At 42.6% G+C, this 16,662-nt stretch overlaps 1 protein-coding gene across 1 annotated transcript in view; it reads left to right on the top strand.

The window, feature by feature from the left end:
- The window catches only part of LOC124795789 (sodium channel protein Nach-like), a 146,657-nt gene that overhangs the window by 33,660 nt on the left and 96,335 nt on the right, over positions 1–16,662 (top strand). Inside the window, exon 4 of the mRNA XM_047259870.1 lies at positions 8,954–9,125. Within this exon, the coding sequence (XP_047115826.1) occupies positions 8,954–9,125 (172 nt within the window). The remainder of the gene's footprint in view (positions 1–8,953; positions 9,126–16,662) is intronic.

Here is a 16,662-nt window from a genome sequence, read left to right as displayed (position 1 = left end):
GCACTCGTCACCCATTATGAGTGCTGGATTCTTACGTAGAGTTGAAATAGCGTGCAATAATGTTCCAAAGTCTGTCATCCAAGTTCAGTTCCGCTCTATTCCCAGCCTATTTAGAGCCACTGTTGCTGCCACATGCGACACCTCCGTGTGCTAAATTAGGCAAGTCACCTACGGTTTTAAAATGTCTTTCGTCCTGTACACACAATAAATAAAATTTATCATTCCTTACGTTAGAAATTTAATGATAGGTAATATACGCTATTGGCCATTAAAATTGCTACACCACGAGGATGACGTGCTACAGACGCGGAATTTAACTGATAGGAAGAAGATGCAGTGACATGCAAATGATTAGCTTTTCAGAGCATTCATACAAGGTTGGCCCCGGTGGCGACACCTACAACGTGCTGACATGAGGAAAGTTTCCAACCGATTTCTCATACACAAACAGCAGTTGACCGGCGTTGCCTGGTGAAACGTTGTTGTGAGGCCTCGTGTAAGGAGGAGAAATGCGTAACATCACGTTTCCAACTTTGATAAAGGTCGGATTGTAGCCTATCAAGATTGCGGTTTATCGAATCGCGACATCGCTGTTCGCGTTGGTCGACATCCAATGACTGTTAGCAGAATATGGAATCGGTGGGTTCAGGAGCGTAATATGGAACGCCGTGCTGGATCCCAACGGCCTCATATCACTAGCAGTCGAGATGACAGGCATCTTATCTGCATGGCTGTAACGGATCGTGCAGCCACGTCTCGATCCCTGAGTCAACAGATGGGGACGTTTGCAAGACAACAACCATCTGCACGAACAGTTCGACGACGTTTGCAGCAGCATGGACTATTAGCTCGGAGACCATGGCTGCGATTACCCTTGACGCTGCAGCACAGACAGGAGCGCCTGCGATGGTGTACTCAGCGACGAACCTGGGTGCACGAATGGTAAAACGTCATTTTTTCGGATGAATCTAGGTTCTGTTTACAGCATCATGATGGTCGCATCCGTGTTTGGCGACATCGCGGTGAACGCACATTGGAAGCGTGTATTCGTCATCGCCATACTGGCGTATCGCCCGGAATGATGGTATGGGGTGCCATTGGTTACACGTCTCGGTCACCTCTTGTTCGCATTGACGGCACTTTGAACAGTGGACGTTACATTTCAGATGTGTTACGACCCGTGGCTTTACCCTTCATTCGAGCCCTGAGAAACCCTTCATTTCAGCAGGATAATGCACGACCGCATGTTGCAGGTCCTGTACGGGCCTTTCTAGATACAGAAAAAGTTTGACTGCTGCCCTGGCCAGCACATTCTCCAGATCTCTCACCAATTTAAAACGTCTGGTCAGTGGTGGCCGAGCAACTGGCTCGTCACAATATGCCAGTCACTACTCTTGATAAACTGTGGTATCGTGTTGAAGCTGCATGGGCAGCTGTACCTGTACACGCCATCCAAGCTCTGTTTGACTCAATGCCCAGGCATATCAAGGCCGTTATTACGACCAGAGGTGGTTGTTCTGGGTACTGATTTCTCAGGATCTATTCACCCAAATTGCGTGAAAAAGTAATCACATGTCAGTTCTAGTATAATTATTTATCCAATGAATACCCGTTTATCATCTGCATTTCTTCTTGGTATAGCAATTTTAAGGGCCAGTAGCGTATTAATGCAACTCTATTCAGGAGCCACAAGGTATAATTAATGTTCTATTATCTTTATTATCTTAGATCTAGACTAAAGCCAACAGTTATTTAAGATCCTTAATTGTATTAAAATTCCAACTAGCTGTTCACAAGCTTGTTTAAATTTCAACGGTGATTAAAAACAACCTGAAACGATTGTAAGGATATTGCAGCGATGGTTGTACTGAGAAATAATGTTTATGAAAAAAGTTCGACAAGTTGCGCCGTTTCCGAGCTACTTGCCATCGAAGTTAGCCAATCAGGTCATTGCGCGCGCGAATTCAAGCAGCCTGGCAGAGGTGGTGTTACCAAACGTGTTCTGTACTTCACATAGTGCTGGTGCAGCGTGGTGGTTAAGAGGCATTCATAACATACGGAAACTTGTGGGTTCGAATGTCATCAGTCGATTGGAAGTTTTTATTTGTAAGTCGTTGCCGAAGTGACTTCCATCATTATTTGTATGCAATTAATTTTTTTAAATGTAATTTTTTTAAATTTCTACTTATTTTTAACGTCATGTTAATCGCCGTAGTAAAGTTTCATTTCTCTTTATTTTTTCTTCCTCTCATTGATTTACTTATTGGAATCTTTATGCAAGTGATTTAAATTATTTTTATTTGTATACCACAGTAATGAAACATTTGAAATTGCCGATCTCTCAGTTACAAACCAAAATACGAAATAATCTATTTATTCTGGCTGTGCAAGAGCATCAAAACGTATTTTATGCTATAAAATATATTAATGTTGTGCTTGGTAATCGTCACACTAACATCTAAAAGGCGAGTTCTTGTTTTACTATTGATAAGGTAATGCAGGTGAAGATGTAATCGAAAGCGTGTACTATAAGACTATAAGTAAAACCGATATTCAATGCCGAAGAGAAATAGAAATAATGAGTGCAGCAACATCGATTAAAACATAAGATGTTAAAACGAAAGCGATGAAATCGACGTTAATACATAAAAATAATGAAAATCACGAGAGCAAAGATCACAAATGAAAAAAGAATAATAGGAAGTATCAATGAAAGCAATTGTGAATGTACATATGGTGACTACAACGATGTGACAAAGGAATAGAAATAATAACCATATTTACACTACGTAATTGAATAAACGTGATAATCAAAGTAATTTCGATAAAGATTTGGAAACAAAAATGTAAGAAAAACACCTGGGGAGTTTCGAACCCACTACCTTGTGAAAGTAAACAATATCCCTTTACCACTACACCACTATGCTACGAATCTGTGCAGAAGTATTTTTTTTAGATAAAGTATGCTCTAGGATACTATTCCCGGGCACCTCACCTTGTTAGTCAACAGCCAAACATGTAACTAAAATAGGGGAAGGTAATGATAATAATGAAGCAACAAGTACAACATTTTCTCAATTCATTCATGAAACACCAAATTGATCGAGAACTATAAGTAGTAAGATTGGAATTATCCTCGCAAGAAGCTCTTCGGCGGTGCCTACTAGGGTCGTGTAGACAATTTTCTTCGCATGCCCTCCACAGACAAAAATCTAAAGGGGTAAGATCTGGTGAAAGAGCTGTCCAGAGAACTGGACCCCAATCCACCTCTGCCGATACAAAGCACCTAAACGCTCCCGTACGTCAACAACAAAATGCGGCAGAGAAACGTATTCTACGTACAATGGAAGGATGTATATGTTACTCTAAATGTAATATAATTGGTAAATCCTAGAGTTAACCGGTGAAACCAAAGATTTACCATCTAGGTGCGGTTAAAGTCCGAAATTTCTCGCTACATGCATAGATTTCTAACTTTTACCAAGAGATATTTGTAAATCTTAGACTTTACCAACGCAAACTGGTACAAGCTGGATCGAAGACTCCTGCCTCCGCTGTGCAGGTGCAGACAAGTTTTTTTGTTGCAATTATGTGTTAAGATAAGTTTCTATGTTGGCAGTTATGAGTTCTCAGTCCACTCACCGCTGCGTTGTTTCAGTCAGTGTCGAGCATCATGCGTACGGTCATCTTTGCGAGTCGTTTCAGTGGTGTTTCTTCTGCAGCTTTGTATCACAATGAGTGATGTTATGCGTTACAGGTTTTACGAACTTCAAAGTGAATCAGTGAATAGCAAGGACAACAATTTTTATGTAACTGCTGAGCAGTATAACATTCTGTTAAGTGAAGTGAAAAATGCAAAAATTGTTCCCAATAAAAATTCTGTTCACTACAGACGTTTGATATGATAGATTGTTCTCAACATCGGAGGCGAAGAGAAACTCATAGGACCGCTGCCCGGTGGTAAAGAAGAAATTCGTTGTTACGTTCGATTTGATGAACTGTTTAACGTACAACATTATACCCACGTTACTATAGGCCACCGCGGCCGAAAACGGAAGTTTGTGGAACTGAATCGTAAGTACAAGAAAGTGACTGTTCAATCAGTGGTTACTTATTTGAGATTATGTGAACCATGACAAAAAAATTTAAAAAAAGCATTGAAAAGGGATATTGTAGTGAAACCTATCATACACTGTGAAATGAATTCACGATGCCAAATTGACTTCATCGGCATGCAGGCAAACACAGACAATAAGTCACAGTTCATACTTGTATACGAAGATCATGTGACAAAATTTGTTAACCTCCATGCACCAACTTCGTAAAGGGCTGATGAAGTGGCATATCATCTTCTGGACATTTTTACCACCTTTGGTGCCCAAGTATCCTTCATTCTGATAATGGTTCAAATGGCTCTGAGCACTATAGGACTTAACTTCTGAGGTCATCAGTCCCCTAGAACTCAGAACTACTTAAACCTAACTAACTCAGGGACATCACACACATCCATACCCGAGGCAGGATTCGAACCTGCGACCGTAGTGGTCGCGTGGTTCCAAACTGTAGCGCCTAGAACCACTCGGCCTCCCCGGGCGGCCTTCTGATAATGGTGGAGAGTATTATAACCAAGTCATTCAAAGCTTATGTGGGTTGTGGAGTGACATAAAGGTAGTTTATGGGAAGCCGAGGCACAGTCAGTCTCAGGGATCAGTCGAAAGAGCAAATCAAGGTATTGAAAATATGTTTTCAACTTGGATAGAAACAAATGAAACTTTAAAGTGGTCTGAAGGGCTGAGGTTTGTGCAAGCAATGAAAAATAGGGCTTAACATGAAGGGATCAGATGCTCGCCATCTGAAGCCATGTTTGGGGTTCCAATGGAAAAGGGCATTGCGACGTCAGTTGTCCCACTTGCTTTAATAAAAAATGTAAACACTGATGAAGACTTGGAAATAATGTTAAACACCACTTTCACTGACTCACAAGAAACTGAAAATGACGGCAAAGGAATTGATGCCAGTGAGAATAGTACTGGAGTAGAAGGAACGGAGGTGGAAAGTGCGGCTGCAGCAGGTGAGGAAGCACCAAAATGGCTCTGAGCACTATGGGACTTAACTGCTGAGGTCATCAGTCCCCTAGAACTTAGAACTAATTAAACCTAACTAACGTAAGGACGTCACACACAACCATGCCCGAGGCAGGATTCGAACCTGCGCCCGTAGCGGTCTCGCGGTTCCAGACTGCAGCGCCAGAACCGCGCGGCCACTTCGGCCGGCGAAGCACCAGAGACGCAGGATTTGACGACAGTTAAAAACGAGACACTGGCACCAGCTGATGGTTGTGACGAGACGTTGACAACTTCCAACAGTGTTAATAAAGTTAAACGGATCCGAGAAGCTGCCAAAGAAGGTCTTCAATTGCATGCAAAGAAAATGAAAGGAGCCTCATGTAACAAAATTCCAAAACTTTCCGTTGGACAGACTGTGAGAACTACAGTACCGGATGTAGACAGAGAAAAAACTGATGCAAAACCTATAATAGCACTAGTGATAAATATTTAGGATGACGAATTTTATCAGCTTGGTACCAAAGCTGGTAAACAGTAGTGATTGTACACAAGGAATCAATTTACACTGTGCAAGAAAAATTTTATCAACGTCGACGAAGTAGCAAAAGAAGAAATTAGTCTGCGGAAAGTGGTTGCCAAACAATCTGTGTTGGAGGACAAGGGTTTAAAAACGGCAATTGCTTAAAAAAAGTTTCAACTAAAAAATGCTTGCGTAAATCGTCTTCCATATTACGTAATACGAAATGCCGTAATAGTCAGCCTTGTTGTAACAAAAATTAACGTTCAAACGATAACATTTTTTACATTTTTCTCTAATATGCAATATTGCTCATTATAATCACATTGGAATGCAGAATGATTAAGATACTTAAATTTGCAATAAACACAAATTATTTTAATAAATTGCTAAGCAGATTTTTTTAAATGAATACGGTTCTACCAGTTTGTGTGGGTACGTCCTAAGATTTACCAACGTCTCTTGGTAAAAGTTCCATATAATAAGAAATTTCGGACTTCCCACGCCACAATGCTAAGTCTTAAGTTTCACCAGTTAATTCCAGGATTTTCCCATAATATTACTTTTACAGTAACATATACATGAAACGGTAAATACGTTCGTCCCTTTAAATGGGGAGGATATAGGACGGGACGCAAAGATCAGTTGCCTATAATACCTGACGCAATATTTGCGCCAAACATACGCTGATATGACTTCACATATGAGCCATCAATATTTTCGTCGTACCAAATGTGGCTGTTTTGAGAGCTGAATGACCATTCCCTGGTGAAAGATGCATCCTCTGGTCTCCTTTAGAAATCTGGAATTTCGATACATTGATTTAAGGACTACAGGTAATACGGATTCCGAGAAGAATAGTCCTCTTTCAGCAGATCTTGCACTTTCTGAAGGTGGTACAGAAATAGGTTTTCATCGTTTAGGACGTCCGTTATTACAGCGTGCGAAACCTGTGCGACTGACAAACGGATACATTTTACGGTGTTTAGTTTTCAGATATTATTTAAGAACATCGTATTAGCTTCATTTCCTCCCCACAAATTAACAGTGGCCCTTCAGCTGGTAGTGGGATATTCAACAATCATGTCAAGAACATTTTCTTCAAACTGAACGGTTCGCGGGTAGCGTTGTCTTCCAGTGTCAACTTTTTTCTCAACAAAATCATTTATCAATCATTTATCAATCGCTACAAACGCATTCTCACATGGAAAAACACGGTCCAGAATTGTGGCGTTGTAAATTGTGCGGACCTAGAGGTGAATTTTGACCCGCAACGCCATACGCGGAATGCATATCGGCGTATTCGTCGAATAAACAGCAATGACGCGCAGTGGTACCACTATGCTTATATTAAGATGGTATCTGATCTTTCGGACATGTCCGAATATGTATATATATATAGTTAAGTATATATATAGTATATATATATAGTTAAGGCTCAGCGGCCACTTGACCATCTTCTTCTGTGCGAATGCACAAACAGTGCCCGAACTCTTACGGGAATCGGCAACACGCCGCGAGTAATGAGTATAATGGGCGGGGGCACTACGAATGTAGTGCGGGACAATACGTTGAGAATGTGGGTTTCGCGGGAGGCGTGTCAGAGATAAATCCCTGCAGTCGCGCTATCCTCTGTGCCCTCGGTGGCTCAGATGGATAGAGCGTCTGCCATGTAAGCAGGAGATCCCGGTTTAGAGTCCCGATCGGGACACACATTTTCATCTGTCCCCGTTGATGTATGTCAACGCCTGTAAGCAGCTAAGGGTGTTCATTTCATTGTAATACCACTATGTTCACTGCTATGGCGTTGTCTCATAGCGCCACTTTCTGTCTACATTTACAGCTAAACGAAGACTTCCGAGAACCGTCGACTGCGTCAATACGATTCCCGTAAACGATCGAATGACTAGCAGATAGAAGTTTGCTAAAGAAGATGATACTAATCATAGCAGTTGTTCTCATAGTTTACGTTGGATGGTAGCGCATGAGAATCCAGTGCCGCTGGGTCGGGTTGAATCCATAGTATCGTCAACTCTTTAATTTTTGTGTTGCTCTCTTGTTCGGTTTGAGGAAACCAAATGAAGAACACGTTTGGCATACCGCCTCTGGCAGGCTGCTTGAATTTGCCCGTGTGGCGACCTGATTGGCTAACTTCAATGCTGGATGATTCGGAAACGGCGCACCGTATCAAATTTTTTCTTAAAAATTATTTCTCAGCACAATATACAGCCCTTACAAGCTTTTCAGACTGTTTCTGACCACCCTGTATATAGTTTCTTTAACGTCATTCTTATTTCATTTAGTATGTTTCCTATCCTGTACACTCCATCGTTATTAGTTTACCTTCAACAACGTGTCGTAAGGAATCATTAAAATGGCTAGTAGCACAGGAGGATCACTACCTCACTGGTGCTCACTGTAGGCTCTGCAAAGCAAATCTCTATATAATTTGGCGCGCATCATTGATCTGCAAAACCAACCACTACATTTATCAGAAAATCTTTCGGCAGTTTTAGTGCTGGGTGGAATTCGGCGTGTTTTCTTACCTTAGCGTGGCATGATTGCAAACCTAATGTTTGAAGATTGTTATGGATTCCATCAAGCCGTCATCTTGCCTGAAAATCGGAAAACGAAAAGGATAAAGATCAATAGGTATCAAATAAAACCTCGAAGTATTCAGTGCTTAACTATTTAGTTACAATAAAAATACGCTGTTAAGCCAAAATATTATGACCACCTGCTTAATAGAATGTTGGTTCACTTTTGGAAAGCAATAAAGTAGCGGTTATGCTTATTCGGAAAGTTCCTGATAGGATATTGGTGATATGTGACACTGGATGTCTACGCGCAGTACACGCAGTTTCACAAATTAAGGGCTTGTGGTCGTCTGCTGCGGAGCCTCACGTTCAAAGATGTACGCTGACACTGAGAAGTGAGCTCTGGACCACTTGCGTCTACACCAGGATTGCAGTCTGTCGTCAGGTCAGCCACAAATAGCCACCAGTGCTGCTTTAGGAGGGCACGCAAGGCTCCAACCTCCATGTTCTGTGGTGAGTCTTTCTATTGATGCTCACGACAATGGGACACGAACAGCCGACCAGCTTCGTCGTTCCCAGGAGCTGATTCCCTGGGGACAGGTCATAATAACACGTATCGTCGCTATAATGAGTCCCCTTTCGTTTCTGCTTCGCTTATATACGTTCCTTACTACGGGAGACGCCCGTAACGCCACCGGGCGGCATTCAATATCGAGGTGGGCGGTGGTTATAATGTTATGGCTCCTCAGTGTAAATCGAAACGTAACACATTCTCTTCTGTCGAAATGAGAGAGTGACTTACAAAAACATCCTGCACTTCCTGATCTTTGCAGCCCGGCGATGTCTACGTACAAGGTGCCCACCGGGGCGACCGTGAACCGCGATCCGTGCCAGATGCGACGCAACATCGCTTCAGGCCCCACGACGGGTCTCGAAGTCTTCCTCAAGTCGCTGCCCGAAGAAGAATCTCTGGGCGATGGCCAGAGGGACCGGAATGGGTACAGGGTCAGTAATTGTAACCTAACTCTTTATCCTCCCTTTTTCCAGTCCATTCTGCACCTGCAACTGTGCAAATGGTTAGAACTATGAAACCACCTGCAATCTGCCCAGTCCTTCATGGTTATCGCTCCACTCTGAAAAACTTTTGTATTCCGTTACCTCTATCCTGCTTTATCAGTTTTACTTTTCCTGCTAATATCGCTACGTTGATACCCAAGTGAGACAAGGGCACATGCCTGCCTTTCAGTTCTTACACATATGCCAAAGAATCATAAAACGGCACACTCAGATGTGGACATCTGTAGATCTTCCTCCTACATGTCACTTTGTACCCTTTAATTTTTTGCAGTTTCAGGAGACTGAGTATTAAAGAAGTGTGTTTTATTATCTTAGTTTTCGATACTACACCTCTACTCATAGCAAGTGTGAGTACCTTGCGTCTTCTCCCTTAGTATGCTTTACTAAGGATCCCAATTACTGCAGCAATGCTCATGAACATGTCACAAATGGACCTCGTATGTTCTCTCTACTGCAGTCGCTTTAAATTATTGTGGCATTCATTAGGTCATTTCATATATTTGCCACCCCTTTAATTGATTTCATAACGAGTTATTTATCGATACTTAGTCAGTGCGAGTAAACTCCAGTCGAATCCATCACAAGGTATCAGATTCTGTACCCTCATCAAGCCCGTTACCTCATATTTACCTACACTTAATGCAAGTTGATATCCATTATAGTAGTAGGGAGATGGCGGCATGAGGACACTTTTGATATGAAATTGATATGCAAATTAATTAAACTGATCGATTAATTACCCCCTTCCACCACATCCCCACCCCCACCCACAGATGATGTCATGTGTTTTCCCCAGCTGGCACGTGGGTTCCTGCTCCCTCCCACACCCCTCCTCCCTCACCTACACTATTGGTGGGAATTTGGAATTTTGGTGGGAATTCTGAATTTTCATAGTAAAATTGAATTTCCTCCGTAAAATCTAATTGTCATTTCAGAGAAAGCAATATTAACGGAAATTGTAGATTGAAGTTGTTTATAAAATGGGGATAGGTGGTAGAAATCGAAGAAAATTCAAAGGATGGGAAATCGAAGAATTATGCACTGCAGAGGACATAATATGCATTTTGTAGGACAGGTATACTCTTATCTTTCGATCGCATCGTACACTATGGTCACTCTGTCGGGTGCTATAAGTGTGCGTCACACAGTTGCGACTGCCCAGCGAGGGTATTGCTCGCACAGCAGTCTGCTGCTGAATGAGCAGTCATGCACATCTCACATGTGCGCCGCTTGGTGTGGTATCTGGCGGCCTGCAGCAGAACCACAGGAGCCACTCCACGGCTGGACCACAGCCTCTTCACGTCGCACATGATTACTGGACCAAACACAATGGAACCGCCACCCCATCCACCCACAGTAGGAGCCTCCTCACAGTCTGCTATTGCTAAGGGTCATGGGGGAGGGGAAGGGCGGGGGGCGGGGGGGGGGGGGCGGCCTGCAGCGGCTGGCCAGTAGTAGAAGAGAAATCAGCAAATTATTGTAATGTTAGCTGCCATTCCCTAGATGCGTTCGCAATGGCCATCAACCATGAACAACCGATTTGTTTTCGAAGTTTAGTGCCGCCCTCCCTCACCAGTGCCTAACAAACACCAGCATGTTTTAGAGAGATACAGCTAATGTCAGAAGTGCCAGGCTATCTGATGTCCCAGAATAAACAACGAGTGTTTTCTGAAGATAGAAGCTGCTTCCAATTTTCCAGCCACATGCATCTACTTGCCAGCAAACAATGGATGTTTTAGAAAGGTCCCTCTGTCTGTCTGTCCCAGAATTGTTTTCTCCCTCGCTGCAGCATTCTGTTTCTCACCCACCTGCACCAAACCTGGCTGAAGACAAATAAGGAAAGTTATAACTTGCTGGTATGCCGTTCTGAGTTCCTATTGGTTCTCTGAAAAATAGAGGGCAGAGTCTGAAGGTATATAAAGTCCAATACCCATCAAAACCATAATGAGTTTTCGACAGCACCTAGTTGTGTATGTGTGATCCTCGCAATATGAAATGACCAGGCAGTAGCTATGCCAGTGGCAGTGGTGATGGGAAACTGCCAAACTTGGTGCAGTTGCGATGTACGCGTTTATATATTGAAAAAAAAAAAGAGTTGAAATTGCGACAGTTAAAAAATTTAGTAGCAAAGTATTCAAATCATTCGAGATTGTGATACATTTTCGAAAAATTGGTTGTAAAAGTTCTTTTTTCCTGGTACTGCAGCACTCTTCCCCGAAATGCAGGCTGAATTAGAGTGTCAGCTGGAAACTGAAAATCGCCAGCAGTAGCAAGCAGAAGAGGTTGTGCTACCATCATGTAAGTACACCTCCAAATTCTGTGTGATAGTTTACATATTCAAAAAACAGCTCTAGATGTATTCAGATTATAAAATATTTTTATAAAACTTTTGAACTCGCTGTTGCAGCATTAGAGCACCAGCTGACCAACTTTAAGCGGCTGTTGGAGACCGGAACGCAGCAATAGCGTAAGTACATTTGTAATATTCCTGTTAGTCATGTTTCCTCATATACAGTTGTGTAAGGTACATATTCTTCATTGTTGTAGATGTTGCTGTGGAGCAAGAGGAGGATGTGAATCTAGCAGGGTATGAATCGAGATTGGTGACCGTGTGTCATCACCTCCATTTAGTATGAACTTATATTTTTTGTAGTTATGTGTAATCAATATCTCGCTGTATGTAAAATCAGTATCTACTTTTTGTTGTTGTTTCTTACAATCAGTATCTTGTTATAGATGACTTATGTGAGATGGATCAGTGGTTCCCCAACTACAATTCCAGAAAGGGTGAAATACTAGGGTAGGTGCATGAGACGGTGGCTGCTGAAAAGCAGTGCCCTCTCGCCCTTTTAGATGGGGAGGAGGCAGTATTTGATTGAGTGATAGAACTAACAGAAAGATTGACTGACCTACTCAATCCTGGGATCTAGAGTGAAAAAGTGTTTATAATGCAATCGTCTTTGTTACAGCATATAATTATTATTCTGGACTACTGATGTACTTAACTGTTGTTACTTGTTTACGGCTAATACTAAAAAAATCTTGAGCATTGTACTTAATTTTTTCCTTTATTCATATGTTACAGATGTGCCACCTACACTGCCACTACAATAGCTCAATGTGGCACTGGCACCTAGAGAGCGTGGTTGAGGAGGGAGGGGGGGGGGGAGCAGACATCACACATTCCCCTGAGCGGCGTGCACCACAGTACCACAGTGGAAGCAGTTGCGGCCACTGCAATGCTGGCCCCCACACCATCACATACTCTGTGATGGTGGTTCTGTCAGAGCAACGATCTCGCAACCCCCAGGCTGGCGGTGGTGAGGCTCCAGCATGCAGCAACATCAACGAGCGCCCTTTTGGCTCCAGCTGTTCGCCATCGCCAGCAGTGAAAGGTCTCTCTGTCTCAGTCCATACCCCTCATCTAAGATTGCGCCTCCTCCCCCATGTCACCATCTGCCAGGTGGATGCAGTCGTCTCCTAGTTGAATTGTCCATGGTAATGAACCTGTGACTAGCGGCAGTGCTCTTTCCTGTCCTGACGGTGAAAGACATCAGATTAGTGGCGTTATGAACCTCTAGAATACTAGGCAATTGCTAGGGCCTTTGTGGGTCGTGTCTCGTTCACTAGAATTGAGTATCTGGCCAGGGAGTATCGTGACCCTGTTAGGTTTCTAGAAGCATGCCTCTCGATGTTGGAGCCAGAGCTCCTCAAAACCTTAGATGATCCGAGAATTAATGCCATTAAGTGTAATGCAGTAATCTGCATCCCTCCCCCCCCCCCCCCCCCAAACAGCAGGGTGCTGATGAGAAGCAAAGCCTCCACTACATCTGGGGTGATAACGGCGCTATATCTCTGAGTACATCAATTGCCGAGTGGTATCGTGGTATCGTGAATCCACCTTGGGTGCTATACTGATCCAGTATTCTGAGATGGAAATAAGAGGGGGCAGCTAAAGCACTCAGCCAAATACCACACCTCGACATCCATATTGATGTCTGTGATCCCTTAAATGGAGGGTCTAGTTATATCAGACTCCCTGAGGATATTAAGAACAAGTCATCCTGTATTAAGGTCCAAAATTAAAAGGATAATGGTTGTTTTGCATGGTCAATCCTGGCTTGTAAGAGAAATTAAAGTATACATCCAAACAGGTCAATAGCATGTCTGCAACAATACGATCCATGTGAGGTATAACTCTGACAGAATCGAGTTCCCCGTAAAGATTCAGGACATACCAAAATTTGAGGCCCAAAATCCTGGAATATCGGTTGATATTTGTGGCCTGAAGAAGCAGAAAAGCAATCCAGACGTGCAGGACCACTCCATGTTTAGAAACAAGCAGGTGAGCGTGATCTTCATGTAAACATGCTGCTCTTCTCTGAAGGTGATAATCAGCTTTACATATGGATCAAAGACATGCCTCGCCTCTTTTGCAGGCAATTGTCGAAACATGAACATAAAGAAATAAATTTTTTTCAGATGTCCAAATACCTTTTCAGAGGAAAAGTATTTTATAAGGCTTCTGAACGACGGTGAATCCAAGAAACCAGTATCCGTTGTTATGCCTACAGAAGGAAACCAGTTCTTTAAATTCAAGAATGCTCACCACCAGAAACGATGTCCGTTTGTTGTATACTGACTTTGAATGTCTCCTTGACCCTGTCATGCACTTTGAAGGGAACCTCTTAACCTCAGATACGACCTTCACCCAAAAACACGTATGATACGCTGCAGCGTACCAACTTGGACGCTCATATGATTCAAGTCTTAATCGCTAAGAATCTTGTGTTGGGGATAATACTGTATTTGGTTGTTCACTGAGCTTGCAAAACTCTCATGGGTTACTGATACGGTACGCTTTACAGCACCAACATCTGTATGACCGAGTCTAAGGAGGATAAAAAATTATACAATTATGCGGCTAACTGTCATATTTCTGGGCAGCCGTTACATAGAAAACTGAAACTCACCGTAGAGACCATTTTCATCTTAAGGGGAAGTTCCGCGTTGCAGCTCACAACATATGCAATTTGTAGCAGAAGTTACCACGGCAGATACCCATTTTCTTCCATAGTTTAAGCGGAAATGACGCTAACTTTCCAGTTGAGCAACTGGCTAATTTCGACGGGGAGAAAAATCAGGCCAGTGTCCTGCCTGAGAGTGTCGAGCAATATATTTCATTCTCCAAACGAGTGACAACAAAAATTACGCTACACTTCCTTGACAAGCTACGTTTTATGCAGGAGCCATTCCAGAAACTCGTTGAAACTCCGTCTCGGCAGGATATGCATATAAGGCTATCTGTATACCCCGACGAGGAAAAGTTTCAACTTGTGAGTAGGAAAAGAGTTTTGCCTTATATCTGGATAACAACACAGGCGATGCCATAACTGGTGCAGATTATGACCTTGCTGTGGATGTCTGGCGGGATTTCACTATTCCCAGTTTGGGTGAATATGTAAGACGATACATGAACACAGACGTGCGCTTACTTGCGGATATTTTTTGAAAGTTACGGACTGTATGCATATCCAAGTATTCTCTGGGTACCATCTTTTATTACACGGCATCTAGGTTGTCCTTGAACGTAGTGCTCAAGAAAACGAGGCTTCTTTTCTTTGAACGCGGGATCCATGGAGAACTTTTCCAGTGTCTTCATAGATAGGCCATGGCAAGTAATCTACATGGGTGCGAGGTTCAAAGCATCCCTCAATACAAGTTAAATTCTATATTTGGATGTGAATAGCTTGTACGAGCATGCCACGATGTAGCCACTGCCAGTTGGTATGTTTCTGTGGATGCCCGAAAACGAATTAAAGGGATTAGGAGGAAAAATATCGGGTCTGGCGGCTAATTATGATGTAAGGTATGTGGTGGAGGCAGACTGACATCACATAACCTGGTAATATGCTTGAAATGAAAAGCGACTCGCCGTTATGTTCAGAGAAACAAGTTTCGTGAGGAAGCACTATCCCTAAACTGATGACCACTGTTGGACACAAGCAGAGGTACATAATTCATTATCGTATCCTCCAGCATTGTCTCAGCTTAGGGATGGAGGTAGGTAGAATCACCCGGATTATCTCCTTCAATCATTCCCCCGAGTTGAAGGAGTATCCTGAATTAATTACCGAAAAAAAGATGGACTTGACTAGTGATTTCGAGAGAGAATTTTATAAATTAATGTCTGCTTCCATTTTCGGTAAAACCATGCAGGATGTAGGAAATGAACGCGATATTTTGATTAGGACCAAATGGGAGGGGTCGTGGGGCGTAAGAATGTTCATCACCGGGCTAAATTTAAGTGGTCACTTTTTTCAATGACATGTCGAAGGTTTCAGTAGAGTTCACAAAATCTGTCTGTTTGGGTGTGTGTAAACTGGACATCAAACTCCACATGTACTGCTTCCACTATGAGTTTGCTAAAACTCATTTCGCGGAGCCAAAGTTATTTTATATGGATACAGATAGCTTCATCTACTGCGATCCATATGAATTAATTAGATGTCACAGTAATGAATTCGACACATTGGGATACACTAATGATAATCCTTATGGTATGGTTTCTCGGAACGAGAAGAATATCAGCTTAAAGGAAGATGAGACAGATGAACTGCTGACTGTGCAGTTTGTGGGTCTAAGTTGCAAAATGTATACATATCGTGCAATAGGTGGAGCCACCCACAGGTGGACTAAGGGTGTGCAATGTGCGGCATCACGTGTCCTCACGGTCAAAGACTACTCGCTGTGCCTGTACTGTGACACTCGCGGTGCTCCACCTCAACCTCCACATATGATACAGCAAACTAGTATTCGACTGCGACGTCACGAGGTGAACACTGTGCTGCAATCTAAAGTTGGATTGCGACCTCATAATGATAAAAGACCCCACTCGTGATGACAGGATCGAAACCCTCCAATGCTCACTATTTATTTGAGGAGCAAAGGCGGGGAGAGGGGGTTCTCCGACGGTGTGAATGAGAGGAGAGAGTGAGTAAGTGACTGAGAGCCGGCGCCGAATAGTATAAATATTGCATGTATGTGATGTATGGTGTGCCAGCAAGTGTGATTTAATGTGGCTGCCTGGGAAAATTTGTTTGCCTGCGTGTAAACACAATCTGCCTCTTTTTTCCTTAACAAGTAGCATACTATCTCTGTACGACTACAGAAGCACCATGCACTGGGAAAAATTATAAAAATTATAAAAAAGTTAAATATAAGCAATGTGTTTATAAAGTTAAAAAATAGGAGTAAAATCATTCAAAAAGTTAAAAAATTGTAAATCGAGAAAAAAATAGTTTTATAGTATTTACTCTTTATTGCACTTCCTGTGCCTATGTGATAGTATGAGTGCATGTGTAAACAAAAGTTTTTTAAGTTTCACCTACCGCTAGCTGTCCAAGTCATACTAGTTTCGAGTGTGGGTTCCACGCAGTTCGTTTAGTGCAGCTGTTTGGGATGA

The sequence above is a fragment of the Schistocerca piceifrons genome, chromosome 4 (assembly GCF_021461385.2).
Source record: "Schistocerca piceifrons isolate TAMUIC-IGC-003096 chromosome 4, iqSchPice1.1, whole genome shotgun sequence".
NCBI classification, from domain to species: domain Eukaryota; kingdom Metazoa; phylum Arthropoda; class Insecta; order Orthoptera; family Acrididae; genus Schistocerca; species Schistocerca piceifrons.
The sequence above is the reverse complement of the archived record's forward strand: the minus strand, read 5'-3'. Positions and strand labels throughout refer to the sequence as shown.